The sequence below is a fragment of the Schistocerca serialis genome, chromosome 2, assembly GCF_023864345.2.
Source record: "Schistocerca serialis cubense isolate TAMUIC-IGC-003099 chromosome 2, iqSchSeri2.2, whole genome shotgun sequence".
Classification (NCBI taxonomy): Eukaryota; Metazoa; Arthropoda; class Insecta; order Orthoptera; family Acrididae; genus Schistocerca; species Schistocerca serialis.
This window is the reverse complement of record NC_064639.1, coordinates 62881214-62898921: the sequence shown is the minus strand read 5'-3', so window position 1 is coordinate 62898921 and position 17708 is coordinate 62881214. Positions and strand designations below refer to the sequence as shown.

The 17708-nt window shown below is 40.1% G+C and overlaps 1 protein-coding gene across 1 annotated transcript in view; it reads left to right on the top strand.

Moving 5' to 3' along the window:
* The window catches only part of LOC126455728 (phospholipid-transporting ATPase ABCA3), a 526358-nt gene that overhangs the window by 487153 nt on the left and 21497 nt on the right, over window positions 1-17708 (top strand). The window contains exon 26 of the mRNA XM_050091496.1: window positions 14777-14928. Coding sequence (XP_049947453.1) covers window positions 14777-14928 — 152 coding nt within the window. The remainder of the gene's footprint in view (window positions 1-14776; window positions 14929-17708) is intronic.

Below are 17708 nucleotides of genomic sequence, written 5' to 3'. Positions count from 1 at the left end.
TTGAATTTGATGCTTGCTCATGGCCCATAAATTCAGCACTTCATGATATTGTTCTTTCTTCAGCCAATACATCACCACTTTTTCCCGTATGTGGAGATTGAGAGGACATAATCAAAGTGTTACTTGCAGCAGCTCAAAGTACCAAGATCTCCCGTGAACAGAAGAAGTATTCCACTTGGCACCCTGGTAACTATCCGTGCTGATGTTATGACCAAAGTCTTTGAACCCAAGCACCTGCACAGTATCCCACGATTGCAGTTAAGATAGCATTATGAAAGATTCTTATTCTTCACATTGGCCGCTTGTAATCGTAACTGGTGAGACTAATAATTTTGTTCACCATGTTCTTGGTTTTCTTGCTCATTTCTTTAATATGTTCACCATAACATTGTCATTCATCCAAGAAGATGCCTAAGTATCTGGTGATGATCTTTCTCTTAAGGGACCTTGTAATGGATCTGGGAGATGTATTATTTTCTACCGGATTTGTCGATACCAAATTGTAAATGTTTTCTTATATTTTTGTCAGAATTTTTTTTTAAATTGTAATTTGCCTTATTTTATGTTAATTTACTTATATTTTTGAGAGTGACAGCATATTGATTACTATTAGTAGATGTGACGAAGAATATCAAAGAGACTGATTACAAGTACAAGCTTGTGTGTTGTGTAAAATGTCTTTGACGCTGGAGTTGTCTTTGACTGTAGCCAGTCGGCAGTGAACTCTTGGTGTGTGTTGACGGTAGAACAATGTGCAGGTCGCCGTCATAATAATTTGCTAGTGAACAGAAAAATATGAATTATGTCACTACTATTTTTATATAATCTTTAAGAAGAAACCACATTCGAAGAAATGGTATTTGAAGCACCAAAAATGAGGCAAATGCATTGAACCAGGTCATTTCTGCAGCCGACGAAACTGCATTATGGAATCATACTTCTACTAGACGACTGAAGCCAAGACAAATATCATCTTGTAAACATTTCACGAAATATGCCAAATTTAAGTAAGTAAAAATAGTGAGCATATTTCAACCCGTAAGCTAATTTCATGATCGGGTCTTTTAAAAGATTCCCTTTAACAGCATATATGTGGTCCTTTCAGGCACAACAAGCAGTTTGACTCCTTGGCACCACCAATGTAATTGTTGAAGGACTATGTTACATCCGTCTTCCCAGCTGCTTCTGGAGATTCCCCAGTATTCTACCTATAAATTGAAATCTACCATCTGCTCAACCCATGACTGAGCCTACATGACCATTCAGTTTCATATCCATATAAAATGTTACACCCAGGTATTCGTATCAGTTGGCTGATTTCAACAGTGACTCATTGATAAAATATCAAACAATGGAAAATCCAGGATGGAATGTAACAATATTGTGAAAAGGGAAGTTGCTACTCACCATATAGTGGAGATGCTGAGTTCCAGATAGGCACAACAAAAAGACTGTCGCAAATATAGCTTTCGGCCAGTAAGGCCTTTGTCTAAATTAAATAACAAACACACACATACAAACTCACACAAATGCTACTCACACACACAACTGCAGTCTCAGGCAGCTGAGGCCACACTGCCTTTAAAGTTATTGAATAGTTTATAGAAGTTTTCCCATTTTATCATTCACATTTGTTACATTGTAAACTGATTACCGTTTGTCATTTTCTAATACCACCGTAAGTTAATTATAATTAAATTTTCTTTTATACATAAATGTATCACTTTTACTTATATTGACATTCCCTACATCAATCTTCATAGTAAGGACTCTGTGGTCAAATATATTGTTTTCTATGGTGTTTATGTTTATGTTCTTCTTTGTTATGTTTGTGAGAATGTGGTCAATGCATGTCTGTGTTCCTACAGTAATACTTGTAGGTTCTGAGTTTATGTGGAAAAGAGATTATAAGATTAACACAAACAAAAGTAAAACTTATTATATTAAGAAATTAGATCATGAAAGTAGTAAGTGAGTATTTTTATTTGGGCAGCAAAATAACTGACTGTCGGCAGAGTAGAGAGAATATAAAATTCAGTGTGGCAGTTGCAAGATAAGTGTTTCTGTTAAAGAAAACTTGTTAACCCTTTTGCTGCTGCAGCCATGCATCCATCTAGCCAGGTCAAGAACACCATTGAGGCTGTCTAATCCTGGTACCTGTGCTAATGGCTTTCCCCATCAACCTGCAGCTGAGCTCACCACTTGGCCGAGCACACCCTGTGCTGAATATTTCTTGAGCCATGGTGTTTGTGGTTGTCTCGCCTTCTGAGTGTGATCACTGACATATGATGTATCTCAATACTTTTTCCGTGGCTTTGAATCGTCAGATGAATTACTGGACACACATGATGTGCATTGAAACTGCTTATGTTGCTAAGAATCACTATAATAAACGATATGTAGAATTAATTAATGTTAGCTTTGCCATCTTAAGCTAACTGCAATTAATGAAACATAATTTCACTCCTGACACGTTTCACTTTTATTTACAAAGCATCTTCTGTGTTCACTGGTTTTCCTGCTTCATGTTTACATCCTTTCACACCTCTGCTTTCCCTCTCTTCATTAGTGGAGGTTGACTTCTAAAGACAACATTTTTGTACACAAATAGCTGGCAGTCTTTTTTGCCATTTTCAGCTTTTTCTTCCACTGCATTGGCACTGTACCTCACCCCATTTGTGGAACTCGAGTTCCAAGTGAGGTGAGCTACAGTGCCAATGCAGTGGAAGAAAAAGCTGAAAACTTCAAAAAAAAAAAAAAAAAAAAAAAAAACTGCCAGCTATATGTAAACAAAGACATCGTCTTTAGATGTCAACCTCCACTAATAAAGAGAGGGAAAGCAAGTGGTGTGCAAAGGATGTAAACATGAAGCAGGAACACCAATGACCAGAGAAGATGCTTTGTAAATAAAAGCGAAATGCGTCTAGTGTGAAATTCTTCTTCATTAATTGCAGTAAGATTAAGACGGCAAAGCCAACAATAATTAATTGTTAGAGCTGCTGCAGAAGATGGCCATGTAAACAGACATGATGTTTGTTTAAATCATCAATGTAGCACTATGCTTCTTTTAGTTTTATGCTTAACATATGTAATAGATTTAATGGCAACTGAGAAATGCAGTTCATGTTTTTGAGAGTGCAGTAATACTTCTAAAAATTGTTTCAAAATCAGAAATCCTAAGTGTTGGAGTATCTTTTACACCTTCTGAATATATTTTCCATCCTTCTTTTTGATCTTGGCTTTGGACTGGCACTGGCGAAGTTAAAAAAAAAAATATATATATATATATATATATATATATATATATATATATATATATATATATATATATATATATATATATATATATATATACAAAAACAAAGATGAGGTGACTTACCGAACAAAAGCGCTGGCAGGTCGATAGACACACAAACAAACACAAACACACACACAAAATTCAAGCTTTCGCAACAAACTGTTGCCTCATCAGGAAAGAGGGAAGGAGAGGGGAAGACGAAAGGAAGTGGGTTTTAAGGGAGAGGGTAAGGAGTCATTCCAATCCCGGGAGCGGAAAGACTTACCTTAGGGGGAAAAAAGGACAGGTATACACTCGCACACACGCACATATCCATCCACACATACAGACACAAGCAGACAGAGGTCTGCTTGTGTCTGTATGTGTGGATGGATATGTGCGTGTGTGCGAGTGTATACCTGTCCTTTTTTCCCCCTAAGGTAAGTCTTTCCGCTCCCGGGATTGGAATGACTCCTTACCCTCTCCCTTAAAACCCACTTCCTTTCGTCTTCCCCTCTCCTTCCCTCTTTCCTGATGAGGCAACAGTTTGTTGCGAAAGCTTGAATTTTGTGTGTGTGTTTGTGTTTGTTTGTGTGTCTATCGACCTGCCAGCGCTTTTGTTCGGTAAGTCACCTCATCTTTGTTTTTATATATAATTTTTCCCACGTGGAATGTTTCCTTCCATTATATATATATATATATATATATATATATATATATATATATATATATATATATATATATAAAAAGAAAGATGATGAAACTTACCAAACAAAAGCGCTGGCAGGTCGATAGACACACAAACAAACACAAACATACACACAAAATTCTAGCTTTCGCAACCAATGGTTGCCTCGTCAGGAAAGAGGGAAGGAGAAGGAAAGACAAAACCATTGATGCCACTTCCTTATACACAAATATTCCGCATGTCCAGGGCCTCGCTGCGATGGAGCACTTCCTTTCACGCCGATCACCTGCCGCCCTACCTAAAACCTCTTTCCTCATTACCTTAGCCAGCTTCATCCTGACCCACAACTTCTTCACTTTTGAAGGCCAGACATACCAACAATTAAAGGGAACAGCCATGGGTACCAGGATGGCCCCCTCGTATGCCAACCTATTCATGGGTCGCTTAGAGGAAGCCTTCCTGGTTACCCAGGCCTGCCAACCCGAAGTTTGGTACAGATTTATTGATGACATTTTCGTGATCTGGACTCACAGTGAAGAAGAACTCCAGAATTTCCTCTCCAACCTCAACTCCTTTGGTTCCATCAGATTCACCTGGTCCTACTCCAAATCCCATGCCACTTTCCTTGACGTTGACCTCCACCTGTCCAATGGCCAGCTTCACACGTCCGTTCACATTAAACCCACCAACAAGCAACAGTACCTCCATTATGACAGCTGCCACCCATTCCACATCAAACGGTCCCTTCCCTACAGCCTAGGTCTTTGTGGCAAACGAATCTGCTCCAGTCCGGAATCCTTGAACCATTACACCAACAACCTGAAAACAGCTTTTGCATCCCGTAACTACCCTCCCGACCTGGTACAGAAGCAAATAACCAGAGCCACATCCTCATCTCCTCAAACCCGGAACCTTCCACAGAAGAACCCCAAAAGTGCCCCACTTGTGACAGGATACTTTCCGGGACTGGATCAGATTCTGAATGTGGCTCTCCAGCAGGGATACGACTTCCTCAAATCCTGCCCTGAAATGAGATCCATCCTTCATGAAATCCTCCCCACTCCACCAAGAGTGTCTTTCCGCCGTCCACCTAACCTTCGCAACCTCTTAGTTCATCCCTATGAAATCCCCAAACCACCTTCCCTACCCTCTGGCTCCTACCCCTGTAACCGCCCCCGGTGTAAAACCTGTCCCATGCACCCTCCCACCACCACCTATTCCAGTCCTGTAACCCGGAAGGTGTACACGATCAAAGGCAGAGCCACGTGTGAAAGCACCCACGTGATTTACCAACTGACCTGCCTACACTGTGAAGCGTTCTATGTGGGAATGACCAGCAACAAACTGTCCATTCGCATGAATGGACACAGGCAGACAGTGTTTGTTGGTAATGAGGATCACCCTGTGGCTAAACATGCCTTGGTGCACGGCCAGCACATCTTGGCACAGTGTTACACCGTCCGGGTTATCTGGATACTTCCCACTAACACCAACCTGTCAGAACTCCGGAGATGGGAACTTGCCCTTCAGCATATCCTTTCTTCTCGCTATCCGCCAGGCCTCAATCTCCGCTAATTTCTAATTTCAATTTGCCGCCGCTCATACCTCACCTGTCTTTCAACTTCATCTTTGCCTCTGTACATCCGCCCCGACTGACATCTCTGCCCAAAAAATGCCCAAACTCTTTGCCTTTACAAATGTCTGCTTGTGTCTGTGTATGTGTGGATGGATATGTGTGTGTGTGCGAGTGTATACCTGTCCTTTTTTCCCCCTAAGGTAAGTCTTTCCGCTCCCGGGATTGGAATGACTCCTTACCCTCTCCCTAAAACCCATATCCTTTTGTCTTTCCTTCTCCTTCCCTCTTTCCTGACGAGGCAACCATTGGTTGCGAAAGCTAGAATTTTGTGTGTATGTTTGTGTTTGTTTGTGTGTCTATTGACCTGCCAGCGCTTTTGTTTGGTAAGTTTCATCATCTTTCTTTTTAGATATATTTTTCCCACGTGGAATGTTTCCCTCTATTATATTCATATATATATATATATATATATATATATATATATATATATATATATATATATATATATATATATATATATATATATATATTTTATAAAAAACAAAGATGAGGTGACTTACTGAACAAAAGCGCTGGCAGGTCGATAGACACACAAACACAAACATACACACAAAATTCAAGCTTTCGCAACAAACTGGTGCCTCATCAGGAAAGACCTGCCAGCGCTTTTGTTCGGTAAGTCACCTCATCTTTGTTTTTTATAATAATTTTTCCCACGTGGAATGTTTCCTTCCATTATATATATATATATATATATTTTATTTTGTATACAATTTTTGTATTTTTTATCTTTATTTTCTTTTTGTTGACATTTACTTTTAGAAAATTATCAATGTCATTTCTTCTCTTCTGAGTGATTATAGACAGTTAATAGTTTCGTTTAGTGTGATAGGCCTCAAAACATGGCACTACACATAGTGGTATGTTTCATGCTCTACATTTGTATCTCGTTTCTCAGCGCACTTTCTGCTTCGAGCATGCTGCGCACCGGCACATTGGCGTATGTTTCTTTGAGTTTTCCATCTCAGTGATCTTTGGAAAATGCCTCTCAGTAAATCTTAGAGGATTCTTGTCTCCAGACCACCTTCCTCTGCCAGCTTTCCTCCGTTCTTTTGCACAAGCTTCAACAAGCTCTCTTACCAGACACAAATGAAATTCCGCTAGTTGCATTTTTCATCCTGTTACTACTACTCTGTGGAGAGCATCGGCATTTAAAATGCACAGATCCAGTATGTGGCAAAAGAATTTTTTGTACCACTTGACAGTCTTTCGTGCTGATTGCACTGAACTCAGCAGCATGTCACAGCAGTCAACAGCACCCATACTCTTGTTGTTATCTGCAATACATTGCGGTTTCCTTAATCTTCCACCTGTCTCTCTGTTTGTCTTTTCCGTATCAACCATTTCTGCAGTATTACAGGTGGTCAGCATCCACACTTCTGTTTTGTCACACCATTTCATCACAAGGAGTGTGCCAGTGGACATCAGCTGTATTTCTCCTCATTTTAGTTTGTTCTGTAATTTTGGCATGTTGCATATGTTTTTGCGAACAGTACCACATGCGCTTGTTCCATGGTTATGAAGCCAGAGGAACAGGCCTGGGCTTGAATACCAATTATGGACATAGAGCGTATGTCCCCTTCCTAAAAATGGTTTCATCAATGTTGCTACTACGTTGCCACTTTTCCTCAGATTGTGGAATTCAATTTCAGTATTTGTGCCCATGTAAACAATGAAATCCAGAATATAACCCACCTGGCAGTTGCGTAGCACAAATGTTTTTATTCCAGAGCTACTTCTTTTGGAGGGAATGTGCTGTTTGAACAATAATCAACCTTTGAACAACAAGAGGCTTTCGTCAATGCAGAGCTTTTGGTATGGGTGAAATGTGCTGCGAAATGTTGCGCGAATTTTATCAACAATATACCTCATTTTAAACAACCTGTCTTCTCCATTGTTTACAGAGTTATCACTGAACTGAAGCATTCTTAAAATTAACAGAAAACAGTCCCTGGACATAATTTCACCAAAAACAGGAGAGTTCAAGAGTATGTCTGTGGCAAAGTGGTCAACGATTTTCAGCTTTTTCACACGAGCCATTAGCATACAAACAGTGAAAATGAATACAGTTCCTTGAAACCTGTTTCGATGAAAATCACTTTTCTTCCAGTCAAACATATCACTTAAGCGAGCTCTTTTCACTGGCACTTCACTATCACTCTCAGACTCATCAGATTCTGAATGATACTCCTCCCATGTTGACAGATGTGCTGTTCCAGCTGAAGTACTCGGCACAGGACTGTTCCTTTGAGATTCAGTTGAAGAATAATCACTACCATTGCTGTCAAAAATTTCATTCTCACTGTCGCTTCTAGTGAGAATTTCGATGATTTCTTCATCAGTACAACCACGACGGCATGCTATTTTCTTCTCAAAACATTAACGTTGTCAACAGTCAGTAAAAGCACAGACGAAAACTACAACACAAGAACACAGCAGCAAACACTCGTGAGACTTCAACTGTGCCAGCGGAATGCTGAACAGCTCCTAGGCACTCGGCATGAATATACGCCTGGGTGCGTTAATGCGGCCAGAGGCCAGAGGCCACGGAAGAAGTGGCAGCGCAGCACATCTCAACATGTCAGGAGGACACGGGTGCCACTGAGGCAGTAGGGTGTAGACACATTTAGAGTACCAAGTAGGACTGGTGGCACATGAAAACACATTCAGAGCACACAGGGACAGGTACAAAGGTGCGCGTTAATACGTCCGGAGCAGTTAAAGGGTTAATGGTAGATATAATATTAAATTTAATGATGTCTTTCCTGAAAGTAATGGTTTGATGTGTAGCCATCTACGAAAGTGAAATGTGGAGCTACAGAAGTATCTTGAAGAGTACATGTAATAGTACAAGAGAAGGAAAGTTACTGCTCACAATATAGTGGAGATGCTGAGCTGCGATAGGCACAATAAAAAGATTCACAATCTTTTTGTTGTGCCTATCGCAGCTCAGCATCTCTGCTATATGGTGAGTAGCAACTTTCCTTCTTTCGTATTGTTACACTCCATCCTAGATTTTCCATTGTTTGAAGAGTACATGGGTATACCAAATAATTAAAGAAGATATACTGAATAAAATTTGAAGAAAAAAGAAATTTATGGCACAAAGTGAATAAAAGAAAGGATCATTAAGTTGCAGACATGCACAGTTAAAACACACTTGCATAAAGCTTTCAGTCACAGCCTTCATTAGTAAAAGAGAGACACCCACCATTCTTACACAAGCAAGCACACCTGATGCACACTCGACTGCCAGCTCCAGCATCTCTGGTGCGAGATGGTGGATTGGCGGTCGTGTGCATGTGTTTATGAATGGTGTGTGTCTCTCTTTTACTGTTGAAGGCTGAGGCTGAAAGCTTTATGTAAGTGTCCTTGTGCCTGTCTGCAACTTAAGGTGTCTTCTGTACAATAAGCAGCAATCCCTCTTTACCTACATTGTTTATACTCCTACCTGGAGTTTCGTAGAGGAATTGTCAGTTTGGTAATGGAAGGATGTGTAGGGAGTAAAAATTATAGAGTGTGATGACCAAGGCTTAAGTACAATAAGCAAATGTTTGCTGGTTGAGTAGTTATTCAAAGATGAGACTTTCGCAAAATGTGGGGTGAATTAGAAATGTAATGAGACTGACAACACTGTGAGGAATGTGGCAACACTGTGTTGTTCTACTTGTGTAGACAGGAATATTCATCTCTTCCAGAAGCTCAGTTCGAGTTTCACCTCACTTGATTTTTGAGAGTGCCATCGCTGAAGTTGTGCTTTTGTTGTGTGTTACGAAAATGGAACAGAAGAATTTACAGCAACTTTATGCAATCAAGGTTTGTGTTAAACTCAGGAAATACACAAGTGCGACTTTTGAAAAGTTGGAGCAGGTCTATGGAGAACATTCCTTACTGAGAGCAAAGTTTTTCGCTGGCACAAATCATTTTTGGTAGGCGGAGAACACGTTGGAGATGAACCTAACTCAGGGAGATCTCCAGCTTCAACTGACAAAAACATCAAACGTGTGCATTCTCTTGTGAGATCGGACAGACATTTAACAGTAAGGATGTTAAACTTAAAGACTCACTATAGATCAAAATTTGACTGAAAATATGCATGCGTGGTAGGTTTGTGCCAAAATGGTCCTGGAAAACCTCTCACAACTGAGCAGAAGAACAATCGAAGAAAGGTGTGCATTGATCTTCTCTAAGGGATTACCATTGACCGTGAATGGTTCAGTCATGTGATCGCAGGTGATGAAGCCTGAATTTTGAGTATGAACCTGAGACAAAGTGAGGAGTGACACACTGAGACACCTTCTCAGCCAAGAAAAGCTCAAATGAGCATATCGAAGATCAAAGTAATAGTGATTTGTTTTTTTGACAGAAGGGGTATCGTGCATAAGGGATTTGTTCCTCCAGGACAGACTGTCAACCAAGTGTTATACAAAGATGTCCGTGGAATATTCAGGAAAGGGGTGAATCAAGTGAGACCAGACATTGCAGACAAGTGGACACTGCATCACAAGAATGCCTCATATCACACAGCCACTTCCGGCATGCAATTTTTGACCTCAAAAGGCATTCCTGTTGTTCCACGGACTCCCTGTTCACCTGATCTGTGTCTTGTGACTTTTTTCTTTTCCCAAAATTGAAAAAATATCTTAAAAGGATGCTATTTTTGGATCGCTTAAAGAACATTCAAAAGAATGTAACTGTCATGTTAAAGGCTCTACCAACTGAAGTCTTCAATGCTGCTACCATGACCAGGAACAACAACTCCTCTGGTGTATAGCTGCCGGAAGGAACTACTTTGAAGGAGCAATATTGTTTTCTGACAAAAATCAAAACTTTAGTAGATAAAAAATTAGGCTCATTACTTTTCTCGCACACCTCATAGACTTGGATGGAGAGATGTACCAAAACAGTCTTTGGACTGAACACCACAACAGTATAATGTTTACTGCCAAACTTGATTATGCTTTGATTATTGTGAATCACTCTCATCCCTTCATAGTCGATGTCACTCCGTACGGTAATTTTGTAATTTGTAATTTATTTGCGTGAAACATGTAATTACATGCATAGCAATTGGTAGTACAATACAACAGTATACAATCTAATTTTACTTTATAATAGGAGCTTAAGAATGTAGTCCAAATTATTTGGCATAATAATACTTTAGATTTTAGTTTGTACAGTAGGCTATAGAAGCACTCCTCAATGAGCCACGATTTTAGATGTTTTTTGAATGTCTCTCCAGTTATTACCTTCAGTTAATTTGGCAGTGCATTGAAGTATTTTGCTCCATTAATATATCGACTGTTTGCAGTTTCTTTCAGTCTTCTGTGTATCATATGGTAATTTTGTACTTGTCTAGTATTTTGATCAGGAATTTCTGCATTACGAGAGGTATATTTCTTATCTTCTACAGTTAATACTCATTTTCTGGCTGGGTAATTTTCCATTCACAATGCCAGAATAATGATACAGTGGTTTGGGGAGCACTAACTCACGTCGCTGTCTCAGCCACCGAATTTGCCCAATCATAACCCTTCTGGAATGCTGCGGCCTGTAATTTATGTGACCTGTGCACAGACATTTGGGGGCCACGTACATCAGATACCTACCGTTTACTCATCGGATCCGTGCCATGTAGAATCGATGATGTATTGTGTTCCAAAGGTAGACCAAAATGCTAGTAACAATGGGTCATAATGTTTTGGCTCATCATTGTATAGACTTACAGGTTCCTTTTATTATGTCACACTCTGCATATTGTCTTTAAGGTACTTCACTTTGGAATATTTTGTTTGTGGTTGAGTAACAGTTTGTGCTGAGAACACCTACAGGTAGGGCACTGTTCTTCTTGTTGTTACATAAAGGAATCAGAAAGACAAACTTGCATAGAAATATTAAAGTGGTTTCTATCAGTAAATAAATTCACATTTGCTTTGGATGGGTTAATGTATAATGCAAAATTTATCAGTTATACTTTATTTATAAGACCTGTGATGGTGTGGCCTGCAGTGAGGATGGGGACAGACCCATCACAGCTGCCAATCACCTCAGGTACTGAGTGGTCTGCCCTTCCTCTCCCTCCCACCTCTACTAGGCAGCTGCTGAAAGCTAGGACAGTGTTGTCAGTTTTATACGTGTCATGCAGTACTAAACCTCCCCCCCCCCCCTGAAGGTAATTGGCCACCAGCAATTCTACCTGACAATTTAAAATACTTTCTAAGGAATATATGACTACAGACACCAATTTCAGTTGGCACACATTCTTCCTTACTTTTGCAGCTAATTATAACCTTTTCTTGATGTTTAGTGTCTTATTAATGCTCAATAAGTATAATGTTTCCATTCTATTTTGTGTTGGCATTATAGGAGTTCATGCTTGTAAAATAATGCTCTCGATGAAAAAATTAGATTCTTTGTTTTCATTGACAAATTGTGTATACACAGTCTTCATTAAATTTGCATTCATGTTTATGAAATGCTGTTATTAGTCTAATTTCCATATTATCTCTAATTTGCCATGGGCAGTCTTCAGCTTTGAACCAATATTTATGACATATTTTTTTAAAAATGATAGTAACACCTTATATGTGTACTTGTTATTATACTACAACAAAACTTATAGCTTTCGAATCTAGCTCTTACCAATGTGTAGGAAAGGAAAAAACATTCCGTGGAATTCAGTTATAACTTCATTGCTGACAGATATTACCCATACATCTGTGTTATTACACATAATCAAAACCACAAGATACACAGCACATTCTTTATCCTCCATCTTTGCTCTTATATGCAAAAAATGACTGTATCAGCCACGAATAGTAATGAGACATTCAGCTGCACCTGAAATGTGAACATATATTGTCCATACTTTTCCTGTGCCAGTAAAATTATATCTCATAACTGCAACATTATGAAAAGGATAAATTGCTACTCACCACACACAGAAGACACTGAGTTGCAAACAGTCACAATAAAAAGACTACTGAACATTTAAGCTTTCAGCCAACAGGCCTCCTTCTGAATTACAAACAACACACATTCATATAAGCACAAGTCACACGTACATTAACACTATCTCTGGTCGGCCTGCAGACTGCAGCTGTGCCTGATGGGAGAAGCAATATGACACGAGTGTTAGGGATATGGAGAGGCAGAAGCAGGTAGCAGGAAGGTAGCAGGTTAGAGGTGGAGGAGGTGTAGTACTGCTTGTGGGAGCATTCAGCACAGTTGAGAGGTTTGGGGGGGGGGGGGGGGGGGGTGTCAAGCAGAAAAGGAGATAAGTAGAGAATGGAAAATAAACTAGTGGATGTGTTGGTGGAATAGAAGGCCGTGTAGTGCTGGAATGGAATGGAGCACATAAGGCGATAGATAGGTGAAGGATGAGGCAAGGGCTCTACTGGAACATAGGATGTATTCCAGCTGAGCGGTCCAGGAAAGCTGGTGTCAGGAGGAAGGATCTCAACCACTGGAAAGAAACACACTGTGTTGGACAGCATGTTCTGCAGCAGTAAATGATATGACTGCTTTCACATGTAGCCCTGCCTTTGACATGGTAGGAGATGCCAGTGGCTGGGTTTGAGCAAGTGGTTATGAGAGGATGTACGAGGGAGGTCTTGCAACCAGTCTATTGCAAGAATATGAGCAGTGAGGCAAGGGGTTTGGAGCGGGATGGGCCAGGATATTGCGTAGGTTTGGTGGACATCAGAATGGTATGATGGTGAGGCAACATTTGAGATTAAGAAATTCTGGAATGTTAAGGATGTTAACAGGGGGTGATCTGGAGGCAGTGGTGGCAGATCACTGTTAGATGGAGGAGTGAAATGAGTCGATATTGGTTTTGGGTTGAGTCTGACCGGTAGGGTTCGTAAGCAAATGTGCCACCTTCCTCGACGATGAACTCTGCCTCGAGGACAGCTACATTAGTGTCTCCGTCCAAAAAAAGTACCGACCACCAGAATACTTTCACTTCGACGGCTGCCACCCATTCGGTACCGAGTAGTCCTATCCGTATAGTCTAGCCCCCCTTGGTCATCATATCTGCAGTGATGAACAGTCGCTCTCCAAATACATCGAGGGACTCGGTGAGGCCTTCACTGACCTAAAGTACCGACTCAATGTCGTATCTCGCACGTCTTGTCTCTCCAGTCACCTACCACCTCCCACAAACCCACCATCTGGCCACAGAGGAGCACTCCCCTTGTGACTCAGTTCCACTGGTGACTGAAGCAGTTTAATCACATTCTCCACTGGAGTTTCAACTGCTTCTTGTTGTGCCCTGAAATGAGGAATTTACTACCCACTATCCTTCCCATCTGTCCCAAAGTGGTTCCTGCCGCCCGCAGAACCTACACAATATCCTCGTGTGTTCCTACTCTGCCCTTGCTCCCAATACCTCATGTTTCATATCCCTGCAATAGAACTGGATATAAGACCTGTCCCATACATCCCCCACTACCACCTACTCCAGCCATCAGAGGGCCACCTGTGAATGCAACTGTGTGATGTACCAACTTAGCTGCAACCACTGTGCCACATTCTAGGTGGACATGATAACTAACAAGCTTTCTGTTCACATGAATTGCCAAGACACAGCTGGACCACCTAGCTGCTAGGCATGCAATCCAACATGATGTCCTTCACTTTCGTGACTGCTCCACAGACTGCGTCATCTGGACATCTACCAGCTTTTCTAAACTGCACAGATGGAAATGCTCCATGCATTATATTCTACATTCCCATAATGTGCCCTGGACTCAACCTTCCCTAGTCCCTGTACTCCATCTACCTAACCCCTTCCCTATTCCCACTTTAGCACTACACAGCCTAATATTCCAACAACACACTCCCTAATCTTTTTCCCCGTCTCTACTTCTCCCCTCCTGCTATTCCATGCAATATTGTTTGTGCATTGCAAATTACTTTTCTCTATAAGCCAAATGAAGTGCTTTTCGTTGTAAAGCTGTGAATTTTAATTTATTATTTTTCCCCCAAGTTGGATCTCCACTACTTCCACTCTATAAATTAACTATATTGTCTAAATGAACAGTGTTGTTTTATCACCATTAGCATGAGCAGTCTTCAGACAGAGCTCAAAGAACAACATAAAGAGTAAATGTGATCATATTGCTACTGTTTTATGATTATATTTAACTGATAAAAGTAATTTAATTGACAGGTGCAGTACTTCGAGAGGAACATGATATCTTCCTGACGTACTACATCCCTAATTCAAGATTTCCTTGGTCTAGGATGTTTGGAATTATGGAAGATGTGAAGTTGAAGTTTAATATTGAAGATTACTCTATAGGCCAAACTACTCTAGAACAGGTATGTACATAATGAGCAACAACTAGTGTTTAAAGGCTTAAACTGTTGATATAGAGGAAAGAATATAAAAAGTAATGCTGTCTGTTGATAGGAAAAGATGGAAGGATTTGTCAGTGTGATGGGAAATGATTTTATGATTATTTCAAAAAAGTTCCCAATATGAAAATTGATCATGTTATATTGTACCACTGAATGCTCTAACATATTCTGAGTGCAGAAGTAAGGAAGTATCTCGAACAGAATGACTTTCATGCTAGCAAGCCTCATCAGTCATGTTACCCAACTCCTGCTTTCCTCACCTGACATTCTGAAATTCACAGATCAAGACAAAAAGGTAGATTCAGCATTTCTTAAGTTGCAGAAAGCATTTGACTCAGAACTGCATCAACACTTATTAATGAACATGTGATAGTGTGGGATACAAAATGAAATTTGTGACTGGACTGAGGATTTTTTGGTACAAAGCAGATGTAAAAGTAATTTCATTCGTGTGCCAAGGAAGTGTCATGTGCCAAGGAAGTTTGTGGTGACCCTTGTGCATGTTTTATATTAATAACCTTGCAAATTAATCTCCTGTAATAGTAGACTCAAACAATTTATATACACAGCTGCCAACCTTGAGAAGAGGCTGTCAGTAACCAAATGGCAAATATGGATTGGTCCCCCATCCCCCAGAAACTAATCCAAATTATCATTTTCAATAAAGAAAACTTCTGCAGCCTCACACTTCCAATGGATGTGTCAGGGGAATCTGCAGTTGATGGTCCCCCTGCCATCTACTCGTTTACTACTGACTGCTGCCTCCTACATACATTCATTTCTGCCTCATAGAAAGTTTTTTGTTGTCATCAGCCTTTCATATCCTGGCAGCTTGCTTGCTGCTGTCAAATTTTTCCTGAGTCAGATAAGGAATCCTGTGGTTCTTGTTGTTGTTGTTGTGGTGGTGGTGGTGGTGGTGGTGGTGTAGAGAAATGAGAAACTAAATATTGTTGGATGTAAGGTCTGCCAGTTATGCAAAACACCATTTTTTCAAAAGTTCTCAAACATGGTTCAACACCTCTGTGCCATTATCAGTGGATTTCTGTTCTGTTTAATCTTTACATTTGGTTTGCACTGTTTTTCAGGACCACTTGTATTTTATTTCATGCTGGTAACTTGTCATGTTTTTGTTTGGCAAGCCCTTTTTTCTCAGCGTGCTGATGAGGTGTTGTGAAGCACACATAAATATAACATATTTTCAGAAATTTGGTAGTAAAACCAGTTTGCACATCACCAAAACACACTGACCAAATTTCTGAAAAGACAAGAGCTGCAATCCAAACGATGAGAAACTTTTTTTTATCCACATTACTGCTGTTGGTGCAAAACAATGCAGTATTTTTTCTTGTAGGGAGTTAAGCTTCTGTTTAATACTTTTTTATAACTATGACTTTGAAAATTCAAGAGGCACTCCTATGCCTCTGTAGTCAATGGAGAGTGACAAGTTCGTAAATTTTGCTTCTTGTCCAATTCTTTTCATCAAGAGCACACGTAAAGACAACATGTGACACTACAGATAGAGCAAAAACACACACACTTGTGTCGTGTAGTGGCATTTAGGGTAGCGTGCCAGGAACAATGTCCCTTTCATCTGAATTGCCAGGAACAATGTCTGTGCATGCAACGTTTTTTTGCAAAGTTGTTGACAACATGATGCGTGAGCTGCAAACAATATTGTACACCATATTTCGAACTCAGTGCAAATGCACCTTTAGTTAGCTTTGGTTATGAAATCATTCGTAGACAGGTTTACTGTACACTCTGGAAGGACATCATTACGATCCATAAAAGATTTTATATCAATGAAAATAATTAATTTTTGAAAATATAATGTAATTGGGTGGATAAAAAAATCTACTCACCAAACATGACAGGAGATCACACTTACTGGCGTAAAGAAATTTGCATGCTTATGGAGCCAATGGCTCTTTCTTCCAGCAGAAGAGTTGAGGAGGAAAGAAAAGAACAAAGGAAAAGGACTAGCATGGTTCAGGAAATAGAAAGTGTTCAGAAAACTTGCCCAGAACCCTGGGTCATGGAAGACTTTTCGTATGGGATGAGAAGGAAAAACGGATTGTCAGGGACTGCACTGGACAAGGTTTGAAAACCTTAGAGCTTAAAAATGGAAGATGGGCAACACACAGTACAGAGATTACTACCCTAATTCTCAGTGTCAGTGAGTGTGCCAAGGCCTATATGCAAATTCCAGAGATGTTCCCAAGACGGCTGTTAATATCTCTTTCAGATTGTTTGAGTTTCAGTGTTGTCATATGGTTTACACATTGCAGCCTAGATGTGATAGTACTTTACAGATGAAGTTTCGAGAGATCTAAATTTTTGTTTTACATACAGGTGACATCCTTCTTTTTCTCATAGCGAACAAGAGCACATGCAGGTGTTATCTCAATGACTTCAGGAATATGGGGTCGTCCTAAATGCAAACAAGTGCACAATAGGGAAGCCATCTATTAATTTTGTAGGATGCATAATGTCAGCAGAGGGTATCAAACACCTCCCTGACTGTGTGCAGGCAGTTCACCAGGATTTAAGATGTTTATTGAGCATATTAAACTTTTATTGATGACACATACTAAGAGTAGCAAAAACCTAAGCCTGTCTCAATGCCGTTCTAGCAGCTAAAAACATCACTGGTAAATCCATGGTGACATGGACACAATAATGATGGGAAATTCGCAGCCATTAGCATTTTTTCCTCACAAACTCGCACTGGCTGAAACCTG